This window comes from Vidua macroura, chromosome Z, assembly GCF_024509145.1.
Source record: "Vidua macroura isolate BioBank_ID:100142 chromosome Z, ASM2450914v1, whole genome shotgun sequence".
In the NCBI taxonomy this organism is placed as follows: Eukaryota; Metazoa; Chordata; class Aves; order Passeriformes; family Viduidae; genus Vidua; species Vidua macroura.
In genome coordinates, this window is record NC_071611.1 from 7,607,314 (window position 1) to 7,623,755 (window position 16,442).

General features: G+C 44.1%; 1 protein-coding gene and 1 long non-coding RNA gene across 2 annotated transcripts in view; both read right to left on the bottom strand.

The window, feature by feature from the left end:
* Positions 1–1,179: 1,179 nt before the first annotated feature.
* Positions 1,180–15,281, bottom strand: LOC128821714 (aquaporin-3-like). Its single transcript, XM_054002932.1, has 6 exons — positions 15,060–15,281; positions 6,145–6,271; positions 5,848–5,985; positions 4,416–4,534; positions 3,451–3,668; positions 1,180–2,768 (listed from the first exon to the last, which is right to left on the bottom strand). Exons 1-6 carry the CDS (start codon positions 15,165–15,167, stop codon positions 2,594–2,596), a joined length of 885 nt encoding a protein of 294 aa, XP_053858907.1. The 5' UTR covers positions 15,168–15,281; the 3' UTR covers positions 1,180–2,593.
* A 913-nt stretch (positions 15,282–16,194) lies between these two features.
* The window catches only part of LOC128821715 (uncharacterized), a 48,333-nt gene continuing 48,085 nt past the window's right edge, over positions 16,195–16,442 (bottom strand). Inside the window, exon 3 of the long non-coding RNA XR_008441215.1 lies at positions 16,195–16,313. This is a non-coding gene — a long non-coding RNA (uncharacterized LOC128821715). The remainder of the gene's footprint in view (positions 16,314–16,442) is intronic.

Consider the following 16,442-nt stretch of genomic DNA (forward strand, 5'->3'; position numbering starts at 1 on the left):
AATTTGACCTGAAATTGATATGACATTTTATTGCCATTTTAATAAGGGTAATAATGCATCATTGACACATGAGTAAGGCAGGGATATAGTAAAAGTTGATTACTACATGCCAGGCAAAAGCAAGAGTAATCTGGTAAGTGATGTAACAACAAAAACCACAAACAAAGGGGAAAAAACCAAACAAACCAGAACCCATACTACACCTTGAATCAAAAGTCTTAAGATCTGCAGCAAGAACTTTCATGTATTGATCAAGATAGTTGAAGATACAAAGTGGTGGAAGAGTAGAAAAAGAGACAGTCCTGAAGGGAAATGAGAATTGAATTCTGCAGCTGTGTTAGTTGATCCCAGCAATATACACGGCTGCTACATAGAGTTTGGGGGATGAACATTCATGTTAAAAATTTAAAAAACAGTGTGCTGTCTGCACATACAGTAAATCAAAATAACCTGAGAAATTTCTTCCCAAAAGCCATTTGATTCCTAGCTGATGAATTGCAGGAAACCACATTCATGCAGACCTCACTGAATTCTTCAGTATGGCATCACGTGGGAAGTGAGGAGTTATTTTAAGGCAGCACAATTAATACAGGAAAAATACAGCAGTACACACACCAGCCAAAGAGCAACAAGAATTCTATTTATAGGTAAGTTGTTGTCTAATTCTGTGAGCACTGTGTTCAGGTCTATTGTACTTTTCCTTGCCTGACTATTCCTAGCTTTTCCTAGCTACAGAAAAAAAGAAAATTGACTCGTGTAATATGCTAGATGGGGCTGGACAGTAGATGAAGGCAGAGTAGGTTTCCACATTCAGAACTATGTTAAGCGAAAGAAGAGGGAATTTAAATTGTACAAAGGGTGAAGGACAAATATTTACCCAGTGGTTCTTTTGCCTTAAGACTAAGATGCCTGACAGCAGGACAATCTCACCCCCAGCCCATACCTTGGTCACTACACTGAGCACAGCTACTCCATCTCCTCCACATGCCTCAAAATCACATTCCAAAAGGGAAAGGCATAAAACACAAATGGAGCATGTAGATGTACTACCTGAAAGGGTTAATTCCCCTTTGCTCAGACTGAAGAGGAAAAGGGCTTGAGGAAGCTATTGCTATAGATTACTTCCTTTTCATGGTGAAGTTTGCTGACAGCTGCTTAAAAATACAACAAACACTAGCATTTAACAGTGTGAGTATCGACATTTTATTTTTTTAAAAAGGAAAAAAAAGAATACATCCTTTTAGTGACTGGAAATGTGTACAAAGATACATTTTTCAATGAATTCACACATTAAAGAAATAGGCTTTGAACAAGTCTCTCTAATGCATGGGACTTACAAATTCTTTCACAACCAGTAATGCTTTTTTTCAAATACTTTGTAATAATATGGCGTTGGGAGAGCCAGAGATCCCCTGAGATGCCAGTACTGCTAGTATAGGAGGTGCCTGACCTCAGTCCCTCAGCCATGAGTACCAGGAATATCCCAGTTATTCTGCAAGGTAGAAAAGGAGGTGCTCCACAAACCACAATGCCATAATCCAAGACCATCCCAGGAAAACCCAAAATTATCTCAAAGCTGATAGAGAATCAGCAGTTCCCATACATCTCTATATGAACTCATCCCAACCTCGGTATTTAGTAACAACTTTAAGGAGTATATTTATATATAAATCTACTAAAAAAAAAAAAAAAAGAAACCCAACAACACCACTGTAAAATTTACGTGAACACACGCAACTTAAGCAACACTGTGTTTCCATTGGATCTTGGCTATTAGCTGCTTGCAGTTTATATACAAAGCTGATTAATTAGAAAGGCTGCTTCTGGGAGCCAAGCTTTCTGTCTAAGTTAGCCCTGGTTAGAATAAGGGTTTCCTACATGTGATCTTCTAGGAGTTGGTAATACTAAAATTTTTGATTGCAACACCAGGGTGTACTTGTTTGTAAACATTTTGTCTTACTATTAAATGAAAATCCAATGCTTTCTTACTCTCTGCACTGACATTACGGATCAGCTGACTGATACAATATCTAGGAATTCATAAGAGATATGAAAGTTTGGCTAATAAAAATCCTCTAGACTCGTTAATTCCTGGTGTCAAGGTACTGACTTTAGAGCAACATCAAGCAGAATTTGATCCACAGAATCACAGGCAAATTTCCTCCAGGATGTAGGAGTTTCCAATCCATGCCAGCAAAACAATTTAAGTTTTGCATGATCCCCATTCTACAGATTGGAACACAGGTTTGAAGGGAAGCAGTTTGCCAAGGTCACAGGCAATGTCAGCAACATAGCTCAAAAGAGCTTCAAATTCCTGAACACCCGATTTGTGTTGGACAACAATGCCCACTTCTCTCCTGACTCCTACAGTCCTCAATCCCCTTCTATTAGGAAAAGATTACATGATATTGTATTTGGAGGAAGGCTCACGGGGAAATGTCAAAAGCAAATGTGTCAGGGATATACAAAAAAGAAAAAAAATTACTAGACAGGTAAAAAACTCTTCCTGTTGTTCTTTAAGCTCTTCTTAACTTCTTTTTGCCAGCTGCAGTCCTGAGTAATGAATACCTGCCAGATCTAGGTGGCAGCTTCCTCAGACCCTCTCCTTGTGCTTCACATTAGCCAACTTGACTGTTTCCTGCTCAGAGGCAGGTGGAGAAGGCTCATCGTGACATCCAATCGTCAGCTGATAGACAATCACTCCCGCAACTGCCCCAAGGAAGGGAGCGACAACTGGAACCCACCACCAGTGGGACGGCTTACCAACCCTGGAAAACAAAAAGAAAGGGCACAAGGTAAGAACTGCAGCCTAAGCACTAGGATATTTGCACGTGGATCTGGAGCCATGCAAGATCTGACCCGCTGCAGCCCTCACCACCCTCCTGCACAGGACAGTAGCACCTGTACGTCTGCAGAGCTTCCAAGGCAGAAGTTGCCACACACCCACACAAACACTTTAAGTCCCAGTGACAAGCAATTCAGAACAGCTACTTTTAGGATTTCCAAGACTATCTCTCCACCAAGAAAGGACAGAAGCATTTGTTGTGCCTACACTAGGTACCTTCAATTCCTTCCCGCTGCTTGCAGAAAAGCAACCCTTGATAACATACATGGCTCTCTTAATTGTCTCCAAAAATAACAAACACTTCTCATTTTCTACCATTTAAATATCATGATGTGTTCATGTTCAAGGTGCAACTGAAATTCTCATGGATGCTCCTAGATTTCCTCTTTGATAGCAAAGTTATGTCACTTGCTCTCACCACTGGAAGCTGCCCAGCTTCCACGATTTCTTAAGAAGCCAAAAAGCAGACAGTGTCTTTTAGCAACATTTAGACAATCCAAAGATACCTCGTGGCTGCCAAGACTCTTTATAGTGCCAGAGCTACCATCTATTTGGATTCATAATTTATTTCCCCTTGATGCACAAGGTTTTCATCAAGCACTTACCGGAACACTTCCATGCCCCAGCCGGCAATGGCTGTGAAGAGACGAGGCCCAAAGTCCCTGGCAGGGTTGACAGCATAGCCGGAGTTGAAGCCCATGGAGGTTCCAATAACGAGGACTACAAAACCAACTGTGAAAGCCTCCAGCCCGGTGGGGACGGGGTTGTTGAAGGGATCAACAATAGCCAAGACACAAACAATCAGGGAGGCAGTGCCAATGAACTGGAGAGGGATGAGGAAGGAAAACAAGAATTTAATCCAGATTAGTCTTCTAACCAAGTTATTTAACTCCTCTGGGATGTAATTCTCTTAAATGGAAGAGGTGCACAAAGTCATCCCATGACTCTATCAGACCACAGCAGCCATGGGAATAAAAGAGTGGAGCATGCTCCTCTCTTGAGATTATGCCAGCCAGAACCTCAATCAAATTTGCACCTTTCTCCCTACCCCCAGAAGAGTTATGAATAGCTATTTAGGCAGCCAGAAAAGCTGGAAACATCTTCCTAAACCTCCTTCCCACATGCCATGGCTGGGTAGAAGCTGTTCCTTTTATGGTTGGTGACAAGTTTAGGAGACAGTCACATTCAACAGCAACCACCACCCCATACCCAGCTGACCTCTGGACTGTGCCACAACCACAGTACTAGAGTGAGAGTGAGGAAGAGTGAGAGGTGAGATCATTCCTCACACTATGGCTTTTCAGGGACTATGACAAATGGCATTCTTTTCTCTGGTGTCCCGACCAGTGTTGTACCACTTTTTAATGCCTTGGCACAAGCCTCCTGACTGTAAGGTCCTTTCTGGCCCTGCTCTTCCTATGGGCTAGTGAGTTACCTGTGTTAACTGCAAAAAACCTTTCTGGACATCTTATCTTTAAATTGCAATTAATTTTCTAACTAAAGATGAGGCCCAGACCCACCCAAAAGATTCCTCTTCAAATGTACTTTCATCCTCCCAGCACCCTCTTACCTGGTCAAAGAAGCCATTCACAACATTCAGATGCTCAGATGGGTAGGTGGCAAAAATACCAGCAGTGGCATTCTTTCCTATAACAGTGAGCTGGTTATTGTCAAAAGCCCAGATAGCATCTAGAGGTAGAGAAGGAGAAAAAAAAAATCATTTGCTGTAGAGCAAACACTTATTTGGAAAACTTAGGGCATCATCCACCACAGCTTTTTACCAGTCAGGCTCAGAGGCAGATGGCATTAGACCCTGTTCCTAATAATTATTTGCCAGGCATCAAGAAAGAGAGTCAAGAAGCAAACACTAAGGTGACTCCAACTCTCCCAAAGGTAAACAAAGGCCTGTGGTAACAGTCTTGGTGAAGATCTGACACAGATATGGATCAGCCAATGGGATTTGGGATGTTCTTTCACTTTTCTTAGTTACAATTCCCAAGTTTATCTTTGGAGCCGCCAGTGCCTTGCCTACCGCTGTGTAGAAGCTGAATAACTAACTTAGGATGGTCTATCTTTCCTTCATGGTGAGTAGAGACAAAACCAGACACCTCTGAATGTAGATTTTTTTATGGGTTAGGTAGCTAAAATGGGGTCAAATCCCTTCTGAAGAGGAGGCCTCAATCCACTAACTGGAAAGGTAATTTGTGTTGAACTGTGGCCCTGATATTTACTGAGAGGAAGGTAGGTCTCCTTGCTTCTTCCTAAAGTGAAAAGTAGTTCCAGCCAGTGCTGGGGTGGCAGCTTCCTCCTCCAGCTGGAAATAACAGTGACCCAGATGCTCCACTCAGCTACAGGGAGCATCACTCCTATTGCCAGAAACAATTGGGAGGCAAAGTCTGAATCCAAATGTCACACCTGATATTAGGGGAACAGCAAGGGCCAGCAAAAAATTCAGTTCTTGCCCCCTATGATGATGAAAAGCACACAGGAGAAATAGAGGCATAAGGAACTGGATTTGTAAGGTGCTTTCCAAGGTAGGGAACCACTCTGATAAAAGCAGCAAAATCTGCTAGAAATCACATTATCTGGAAGCTAACACAAGACAATGCATTTGACATCACAGTAAAGACTTCATTTTTTAAGCCAAGAATGAGAAAATGGTTCTGGAACAGTGAACAGATATAAAACCTTCATCACTGCTAGTGTTTCATTGACTTTTCTAGAAGACCAGTAGATAGAAAAGAGCTCATCCAGAGGTCCAGTGTTCATTACTCAAGGGCAAAGACTTGCACTTTGACAATGCTGGCTGGCCTTCAGATTGCTTTGAGGAGGCTTGAACCCATCATCATGAGAATGGGAAAGCCATCCCAGAAACACAGTAAGGAGGTTTCTTTGATCTCTGAACTGCAGGTGCTCCCCTCTGATATGGAAACCTCCCTCCCTGCAGCGAGTCACAAACGCAGTAGTCTCACCTCAAAAAGACAGAAGGTTTCCACACTTACCGTAGTACAGCCCAAAGACTATGCCAGCTCCAAGGAAAGCCCCCAGGGTTTGTGCAAGGGCATAAACTGGTAGCTTGATCCAGGGCTCCCGGGCCAATAAGCACATGGCAAAAGTGACAGCTGGGTTCAGGTGTCCACCTGCAGAGAGGTTGGTGGTCAGTGTATTTTTATGGGCAGAATGTAGGTCCCAGAGTTGTGCCAAGGGGCACTAGCTACCATACCAGTCCCACACAGGAAAAGTAGGCCTACACAATAACTGACACAAGTGAAACTCAGCCTACACGGAGCCACACGTACCTGATACCTGTCCTGCAATCAAAATGCCAAGCGTCACAGCGAAGCCGAAGGCCAGGTTGACAGTCAAGAAACCTCCATGAGTCCCTCTGCTGAGAATGATCTGGGCAACAGAGCCACAGCCAAAGAGCTAGGAGGAGAAAAAGAGATTGAAATTACCCTCTCTGTTTCACATCAGGGCCAGTTGCTGACCAACGCCTACAATTGCTCTCCTTACACCTTCATGGGCCATCATAACCAACTCACAACTCAAAACCTTCACAGCTTCTGTCTTTGGTCAAAGTATCTATGCATTATCTCTAGTGATGGGAGAGAAGAAGAAAGGGCACAGAGAAATCTATCTCCTGGCAGGATGGACCGAAAACAGGGATAAAATTAAAAGCAAGATGGATCTACAGGAGCCAGGAATTCTTTGTCCAAACGTCTAATTTTAAGATGCGAGGTGAGAAGGATGAGCCAGATATCGTCCTGGTTTGAGATAGTCACAGTATAACTATGTTGATGAGGGATGTGGGTAACATTGTGTTAAAAACACTAATAATTGTTTGACACGGCAGCACATAGATTGGTAGGGAACAATTCTGCTAATGCTTGGAAATACAGTCATGACTGAAGAAGACCACATTCAGCCTGACATTCATGGAATTCTCTTTCCAGGCTCCATCAAGAAAAGTCCATATTCAAGAGAGTCCACCAGCTCAGCCAGTGTTGTCCTTCTGTCCAAGATCAGGGGTGTACCAAATCAAACACTCTGGTAGACAAAAGCTGCTTATTTTGGGTGATAAAACTCTTTCCTAGTAGGTAAGGAAGGTCTCACTTAAATATGTTCACTCCAACTGTATAATCCTTCTCTTCCCAACTGCACCTAAAAGCCCTCATTCCTATGCTCACCCTTAACAACTCAAACCAGTTTGTCCCAGCAATTCAGTTCATCACTCATCCAGCTGCATGCTTTCTATCTTGGCAAGTATTTCCACTATGCAACATGTAATTTAAAGAGCTCTAAACCTGATCATCTGTATGTTTGTATCTCCCACTAGCTCCACCTGAACTGACCCTTGGTGTTTTATCACTTGGAATTACCACATTGGCAGGTACTGAGAGAATCTTTAAACTAGGACAGAGATTACAGCCTGCTCATGAGATGCTCAAATCTAGGGGTCAAGGCTTGACTTATTTCTTCTGACCACATACCCATAACTACGTCCCCACAAAGACTTTCTACTTCCATGAACTCTATCATTCCAGAATTACTCAATTGCCACAGAGGTGGTATCAACTCCTACAGGATAAGCCACCAAATAGGCACTGAGATGGCTGGGTTTGCTGTTGTCTATTCTCCAGCTAACACTGGACATGCCCATTGAGCAACACACGATCCAAATCGGAGGCAAAGACAAAACACACATAACTCATCACCTCCCATACCCTTGACAACTGAAGAATTGCTAACAAAGCAAAAGGTGCACTCAGCTTGCTTGGAAAAGAGCAGCCAGGTAGGCTGCAGGTTGATTCATGAGGTGGACACTCTGTAAATAGGTGCCTCTAGACAAGGAACCAGGTGGCCAACACAAGGGCCTTGTATAAAAAGAATAAAGGAACCTGTTGAACTCGTTGGTGAGGGAGGGATAGCCAGCACTGCTCTCTACTGGGTGCAGTCAGAACAGCCCGTACAATCTCCTTACCAAGCTGGCAGAGGAGACTCCAAGACAAAGGCAGAAAAGATTTGTTTATTGGCAACAAACTGAAACAGCTATGCCCAAACCACCAAGGGAAGCAGAGCTCCAATTAAGCAAATAAGTACAGGCTAATGGCCAGGGTGAATCTTGTTTCTCCCTTTCTCCAAACAAGCCCCACCAATCTTTGGAGAGATTTCAGCAAGTACATGGCCATGGTGTTTGCCTCTCAAAGGCCACACAGTACATCAGTCTGACCAGGCAGTGGACAAAGCACACAAAACCTGAGTTTGGTGGAGTTTACCCCCCATGATCCCTAGTGATGGAGGTATTTGTGTTATTCACTCAGTAAGAACTGGCAGTTCTGCAGGTGGATGGTGGTTGGCACGTTATACACATACCTTTTGGTTGCAGAAACCACAGAGTAAAATTTTCCCACCTCCACCTCCCTGATCACCCACAAAGGTCTTCCCTCGAGCTGGAGGAATGCCAAGTCTGTTATTTCTCAAGAGGTTATCTCAAGAAGTCATTCCCCATCCTCCTCTCCTCCATCCTCCACCTGGCAGTAGCTCTCCAGCTTTTCCTCAGAAAGGAGTCTATGGGCCATGCAAAAACACCCTGAAGCCACTCCACAGGACCATTACAACTGTTTATCAGATGAGCCGTGAGCACTATTTGGCTTAATTCAGCGTAACAGTAGAAAACTTAACTCTCAGCAGATAAAAAGAGCGCAGTGATACTTAGGAACAGGTTTGAACTTTGATATGCATGTGTTCAGTTCCATCCTGTACCAGTGGAGTCCACTAAACACAAAAATATAGTGTCATGCATGACATCCCTCCACGGCATTTGACTTTAAGGAACCAGTTCAAGTCATGCTCACCAAGACTTTTGTGGCAAGTACCTTGACACTACAGAGTTTTATTGTTGTAGTTGGTAATACAATTTTTAATCACATCACCTTCACTTCTGCTCTTTGCTAGTTTTCCTTCCAATTCCTCTTCCCAGGTCAGATGAGACCAGAGAACCTCAGCTTTCATATTTTAGGTTTTGTTTGTCCACTGCTCACAGAGAGCTGTTCAGGAGAAGCTAGCTTGGGTTGAAAGGCAAGGAAGGTCAAATAAAAGCAATTCAGCATTTTTCCCAGTCTTTTTAGTCCATGCAATGTATTTAAGAGTTCTTAGGCAATATTGTACCACTGTAGTCAGGAACGGTGGTGTACAACTAAGGGGGAGATCACACCCCATTCTTTTGATTTTAATAACCTGCCTCCCACAGCATTTTGTTTTGTGGTTTTGTTTTTCATTTGCATTTGCTGGGTTTTTGTTTTGCTTTTTCATTTGTTTGCCTTTGGTTTTGTGGGGGAGTTGTATTTTGGTTCTGTTTTTGTGTACAAAAACCACTTCTGGAAGAATATCCAGCCAACAGAAACCCAGGTTAGCACCTCCCACGACAGTAAGTGCAGTAGTCAACTGCTACATACCCATGATACTAGCCAAGTTCAAAAGTGGTTTTAAAGTGCTAATAAAATACTTGCAATAAAGCATCACTCCAATGTGTTAAACCTGCTCTCCAAGGAATTGAAGTCAATGTACCCATTAACTAGGTTAATGGAAGCCTGCTCCCTAATTTCATCTTACTGACTCTAGCAAACCTAACAGAGAGGCTTCTTACTGCTCATAGGGTTATTCAACTTCTTGCACTGTGAAAAAGGGCTAAATCCTTGTTCTGCAGGAATGGGTTCAAGAGTGGCAGGGCTGACAGACTCCAGAGGGGAGAAGAACGCCCCTGTACAAAGGAGGCACCAGCCAGAAGCAGCAGCAAATAACAGAAAAAGGTAGCACATTGCAGGGGATACCTCACACTCAGTAAACCTTGAGCTCCCTGTGTCCAGGGCATGTTTGGAGACTGAGCAGCTGGCTTTGTTACTCAAGATAAAAACACCCTGTCTCAAACATTCAAGATAAAAACACACTGTCTCAATATCTGAACACATGAAAGCCCAGTAGCCAGTAAGGGCTGGTAAGAAAGAACCATGGAGGTTAAAAAGTTGCAATAGCTCAGGAAGAAACAAGGCTACCAAAGGCAGCCTATTCAGGCAGACCTTGTGGAAAACAGCTTCGCATGTGAAGCTTCAAACATGGTGCTCAGAACTCCTCTGCAAAAGAGCCAGGTTTCTTTCCTTTCTTGTCTCCTTTCTTTGCCAAAGTTTTTTTACACCTTCAAGTGCAACACAAAAGGCCTGAGTGCATTTGCTCTTCAACTTCAGACAGACTGGTCTCTAAATGAAGGTGGGAAAGCTTCGCTGGCATAGACCAAGAGGAGTGCAATTACCTGAATTACAGCTCTTCTACCAGCAAATAAACCGGGGATTAGGCAAGAAGCCTGCTGTAAATCTACCCTAATCACCCTGGTGGATGGGAAAGACTGGTCAGCCCTTGATGTCCTCTTGTTAATGGGGAAGATGCCAGAAGGGCAGTCAAATAATGAGTCTGCTTTGAAGGAGAGACCCGGAGATACTGACAGATTATTTTAAGTTTTGGACACACAGAGGGTACCAGTCTTATAGGGAGAAGGCAGGGAGCAAGAGCAGCATGCAGAGATCTTAAACTCCACAGCTCACATGGCAGGATAGCCTCCATCAGCCAAAAAGACAATGCAAGGAGCACTATCCTTTATGCTTTTCCTCAAAGCATCTCTCAAACAACCAGGCTGGTCATCATTCTCAGTTTGCAAAGCAAGGAGAAACCTTAGACCCCTCAGCCCAGTTTTTTGTCCAGCACAGCTGGAGGCAGCCTGTACAGAAGCAGCCCTGCAGGAAGGGCAGCAGCAGATGGTCTGTTACGTTACAGCTCTTTGTGCACCACCCACTGAACCAGAGCCAAGGCAGGGCTGCAGGGCTGGAGAGATGAGAGATTCTGAGCAAAACTGCGCCCCACATACATCGCATGCTACAAAAAAAAATTGCTGGAGCAATGAGCCTCCCTCAGCTCAATAAACTTGAGCAACATTCAGCAGAAGGCTTGGGCATTAGAGAGGAAATTCACTGGTTTAGGTTGTTCACACACGCACAGAAGGAAAAACATTTATTCTTATGTCTCCTGCTATTGTTCAGATCAAGAGGTTTTAGCTGTTAGAAAGACCAGTAGGTCTGGTGGGGGTTTGGTCACAAGGTTGGGCACTCCTGGGGAAAAGCTGCCTTCCCACCAAGGGAAACTCTTAATGCCCAGACTGTCCTGTTTGTAGGAAGGAGAAATGTCCTGCTCCTGGAAAGAGACAGCAAGGAGGGACAGTTTTGGACAGTTAGTGAAGAGCTTCGACCTCTTCTGGTAGAAGGGTTGAGGGAAAGCCCAGCACTGTCACTTCCCATGTCCCCATACCTAGCAGCACTGGACCCACCAGGTCCTTCCTTTCAAGGAGGAATCAGCAGCACTCAACATGCTTACAGCAAGGGATTTTCACTCCCTTTTACAGACTAGCAAAGCATTAACAACGAAAATAACTTTTTAGATTTTTTTTTTTAAATTACATTTTCCAAATGTGACAAGCTGGGTTTAAGCAAACCACTCCAAATCAAACAGCAACTGTGGGAACTATACTGTGCTGCCCCAGACAGTTGTGGGACGAGCAGCAACTTTAAATTGCCAACACCTAAGTCGGGCTCCCCTTGCTGTGGTCATCTCATGAGGTGAAGCTCCCCTTGCTCTAGTCATCCAAACCACTTTGCCGTTTCTGTTTCTGTGGTCTACAGCACCGTCATAGCCCAAAAAGCTACTACCTAGCCACAAAGTCAAGGCAGCACCAATTGAAAAGCAATTAGGAGTTGTTTTGTTCTTTCTTTGTGCCTCTACAGCAGTGATTCACAGTGAGTCTCACTCGGAAATCAGTCATAATCAGCACATTATTTCTCCTGCAAATGTAAAAGACAAACAGAGCTAGCTTTGCTATTTACAGCTAGCAGAGCAAGGCAAACAGACCGAGCCTTAAGAGAGGCACGGAGACCCATCATGGAAATCTGGCTTTAGTGGGTTGCTACAGTAATAACACAAACAGCAAGGGACTGGGAAAATGCCTTTGGCATTTGTAGTGCTTAACGACTGCCAGCAAGCGGTGCTTCCAACACAGGTATAAAGCTCAAGCCTAAAGTGCTACTCAGAAAGTGAATTTTGAAGAGGGGAAATGCCAATTTAAGTATCAAAGGAAATGTATGTAGAATCAGCATTACTATTTTTGCAACAATAGAGACACCACCCACAAACTAAATAAAAGTTTTGCAAGGTGCTCTGCACAGCAAAAGTGGTTTGCAAGTAGACTGCTGCTCGCCTTGGCATTCTTCAGGGCTTGGCTGCCTTAGCTGGATTATTTTTCTTATCTTAAAAAAAAAAAAAAAGTGGCACTATTCTAACAGTCCTTTCCAGCTCAAACCACTCTACGATTCTACCTTTACAATATCTTCTATAAAATGAGAAAAATAAAATCAAGCATTAGGTTCATTCTTACAGGCAGCAAGACTATGTAGGGATCTGCAATAGCTTTTGCCTAGAAGAGTTTAAGAGATCTGCAGTCATTATGCAAGTGAAAGGGAGGAGGGAAGAAGCTGAAGCAGTGCCAATATCCACAGTGGGACAAGTTTTACATTACACAGTGAAATTTAAAGTAAGCTGCAAACCTTAAACCGTCTCCCTCCCTTGGGGCTCAGGAAGTTGATTTCAGTGTGAACACTTAAATCCATCCCTGACAATATTCTGTTCAAACATATTTGTGTTTAGTCAACTCCATCTCCCATGAAGAAAATTTTCATGGATTCAGGTCTCTCCTCAGGCATTTTACTGTGAAGCCCAAACCAGATATTTACTGGGGTACAATGCATCTAAATGCACACACAGCTCAACCTGCTGGCAGGGTGGGCAGCAGGGACTTTTGCAAGGTACAAAATGACAATTTCTGTCCTGGGAGAAAATCCAATTCAAACAATGGTCCAGGCCAACTGAAAGGGGAAGGAATTCACCTTCAAGACCCTTTCTACTTCATGTAGGTGATAGTGATATAATAAAAAGAGGAAAAGGATTCAGGGTGGTAATAAAGAAAAAACTGTAGGTTTCCCTTCATTAAGATGAATATACTGAGACAGCATGAAGTTGGAAAGGGGTTGACTGGCTTGGGTATTGCAAGCTTGCAATCCTGGAACCCATTTCCCTCTGGTGTAGCGTGTTTTGGACTTCTGACTGTGCAAGAGCATTCACAGAGTTTGAGACTTTCCCTTTCCTCCCACAAGCCCACCCCACCTTCTCCCACATGGACACAGAATGCCCACAGTGTTCTGTCCACTGCAGAGCTGCTGCAGGAGATCCTAAGTGAGTTTGCAAGTCCTACAAGATGGAGTTGAGTGTGCCACTAAAAAGAGTTCAGGAACTCCTGAACACAGTGAAGGCTCAGCCTGTAAACTTCGACACACACACAGACACTGAAACAGAGCATGTTTGATGCTCCTGAGGACAAGGTGTGTGCTACCCACTTCTGCCAATGCAGTGTCCAGAGTGGCTGATGGGTGCCCATTAACACTGCTGTTTTGAAGGCTGCTTATGATTTTGGACCAAACCCTTCCTCAAGCTCTGAGCAGATCCCAATTTCTCTCTGTCTGGAGAGGCAAAGTGTAAGGAAAAGTAGTTACTGTTGTGCCAACTGTCACAGTCAGAAGATGGACTAATGGAGTTTGGATCATGAGCCCTTCTGAACGCTCAGATCCAAATGGCTAAAGGCTTGTCTTGTTTCTCAGCAATATTGGCTTTGCTATCAGGAGGCATTAGTCCACCTTACAAGACTTACCTTGTTTCAATTCTGAGACTAACAGCAGCGACATCAGTGATTAATAGACAGCAATCTTTTAACTGTTAATCACTTTCCTATCACCTTCTACCCACCTTAACTCCAAACAACCCTTCTTGGAAAAATCAACAGGACTTGTTTGCAAATCATCAAAGCTGGGTCGCTCTGACAATAAAGCCATTGCACCATACAAAGTTGCTTTCTTTAAGACTAGTAGCATTTTACACAGTCTTAACAGAGTCCCCTAAGCTGCCATTCAGAAATCCTCTCTTCATCATCAAAAAAAAAATCTTATTTATGAAAGCATATAATTGTGTCAGTCTTTTTGTGTTGTTCCCCAGGTGCTTCATCAAGCCTTCCTCTGCCTTCAACTCTTCCAATTCTTAGATTTCTCTCCAAGTAGTTCAGCCACCAGTTACAAAGAGGTGTAAACCCACAGTCACTCCACTGAAACCTTCAGGATTGCTCTGGATTTACACCACCCCAGAGAAACTTGTACCTGCAGATATTCACTGTGCGAACTCCAGCTCATTTCTGCCTCAATATATATGCATCAAACCTGTGCCAAACTGGGCAGTCCTGCGTTTTCACATGCAGATGCTCTAAACCAGATATCCCTGTCACTGTTTTTCTACACCAGTGTTTACGCCACACAGCTCATACACAACTCTCCTAGCTGTTCATATCTGCCTTTAACTTTAAAGCAAATTGCAGCCGCTCAAAATATTTGCAACTTCAGGCATTAGACACACATTTATCCTGTTTTGCCCCTTACATTCAAACCCTTTGGAAACTGAGCACTGAAAGAGGCAGAAGAGTTTTATCTCCATTGGCCACTGAAAAACACACTGACTGATAGCAAGCACGAGCTGCCATGGTATCGTGCAGCCCCACTGACAAGCCCCTGGGGAATCAGCGGCTGACAGCAAAAGGACACTGCAACAGTTTAAATTCTGGCTACTACTTCTTGATGGGATGCCTGGGGAAAGCAAAGTGAAAAAGAAAGAATAAAAAAAGCCTTCACTTCCTCGAGAGATAACACTTGCAGTATTTCAGAGCCAAGAAAATATTCCAGGGCAGACAGAAAGGAAGTTTTACATGATCTCTAGCAAAATACTTGCTGCTTTTACAGAGATGTTTTGCTCCCTGCACTTCCAGATACACAGAAGCTTCCACACACCCAACAAGCTCTTCAGAGCCCACATTTTGCAAGAAACCCAATGTCCACCCTTAAGCAATATGCATGATTTTTTTCCCTGTGCACAGGAACTGTCCTCCAGACCCCTTGCAGCAGGTTGCACCAGAGCTGGGCTCATTCCCAATGCAAACCCTGGCAGCAACGCAGCCCCTTCACCAGGACAATTTCCCCCAAACCCACAGGTTAGAGAGCATCCCCACACTAAAGCCCCCACTCACCACCAGGATCAGTGTTCCCAAGCACTCAGCCAGTGCTTGCCGCACTAATTTGTTTCTGATCCTCAGGTGCTCCTCAATGGTAGCAAGAACGTCCTTTTGCCGCCCCATCGCAGTAGAGGTGCTTCTCAAGTGGTGTCAGGGAAAAAGCAGCAGCTGACAAAGCCTCAGCAAAGTTTCTTCTCCAGCACAGCTGCCTTGCTTATAAATAAGTTCATCGATGCCTGACACACCTCCTGGGTAACCACACCCCTTCCACCCGCTCTTCAAACCCAATTTTTTTTTCCTGCTTTTCAGCACGAGACAGCGTGGGTGTTTTTTTTTCATTTTCCTTATTGCTTACATAGGTGAGCAAAAGATTCAGGAGCTTCATAAGAAGAAGGTATTAAATGTGGCCTGCTGAAGCCACTGCTGTTTTCATCACCACCTAAAATGCAGGGCCATATCTGCCCTTCTCCAGCTTCAGTTAGAAGGATAGACTGAGCAGTGCCTTACCCATTTGTGTGAGCATGGTACCCTGTGTTCAGATTTCCTTCCCTCCCAAGCTCTTGCAGGGTGGCAAAGTGGTTCTTGCAGATGTGTGCTCCTGTGCTGATTCAAAGGCTGTAGGTGCTTTGACAGAAAAACTGGGAGGCAGAAGGGTTTGAACCCCTACAACTAAGTCTGAGGCTCTCCTGAGCTCCAGCAATTACCTAGCTGAAGCTGGTACTGTGAGCAAAACCAAGCCTCTTTCCATGGAAATCTACATTTGGGTGCAAATTCTTTTGTGTTGTTGCAAGTTACGTCACCTCACAGAGCTTTGGGAGAGCCCTTGCAGCCCAGAGTCCCCTGAAAGCTGTAAAGAAAAGACAAGAGACCCCCAGTGCAGAGCCAATCCCCGTCACAGGACCTCAGTGAGGAGCCCACAGATTTACCAAGCCACACAGGAAACAACTCTTACTGCCTTTTCATCGTCAGTAACATCCTGTATCACTCTAGGACTATTCCACAAAATGGCCTGGATGAAAACAGTCCCAGTCTGTACCATATGAGGTGAGGACTGCTAACAGGACATGTGCAGCTCATGGCATCTGGTTTTTGTTAAATGAGTAGTAAAAATTCCCTAGGCTCCTTGACTCACCAGGTCTTGATGCAGAGCAGCAGGACTGAATTTGCAGGACTGAAAGGAACCCCTTTCCTTGATTTGTTCCCCTGCCTTCTCTGCAAAGCCACGGATGCCCAGCTTTTCCTCTTCCCCTTATTTAACCAGCAACTTTCCTGTGGAAAAACCAGAGCTTTTAGTACAGTGGTGAATGGGCCTTTATTTTGTACAGAAACTGCAGCCAACACGAGAAGCAGTCAGGAATGTGGCTAAGAAAGCAATAATGTGTGAGGAATCAAATACAG

What these genes read in the sequence shown, in the direction of transcription:
- LOC128821714 (XM_054002932.1), bottom strand. Translation starts at nt 15,167, where the DNA reads ATGGGGCGGCAAAAGGACGTTCTTGCTACCATTGAGGAGCACCTGAGG. An exon ending in GATTGCAGGACAGGTATCAG is followed by an intron (nt 5,986 to 6,144) that starts GTACGTGTGGCT and finishes ACCTCTCTGCAG; the next exon opens with GTGGACACCTGAACCCAGCT. An exon ending in TGGGGCATGGAAGTGTTCCG is followed by an intron (nt 2,769 to 3,450) that starts GTAAGTGCTTGA and finishes TTTGTTTTCCAG; the next exon opens with GGTTGGTAAGCCGTCCCACT.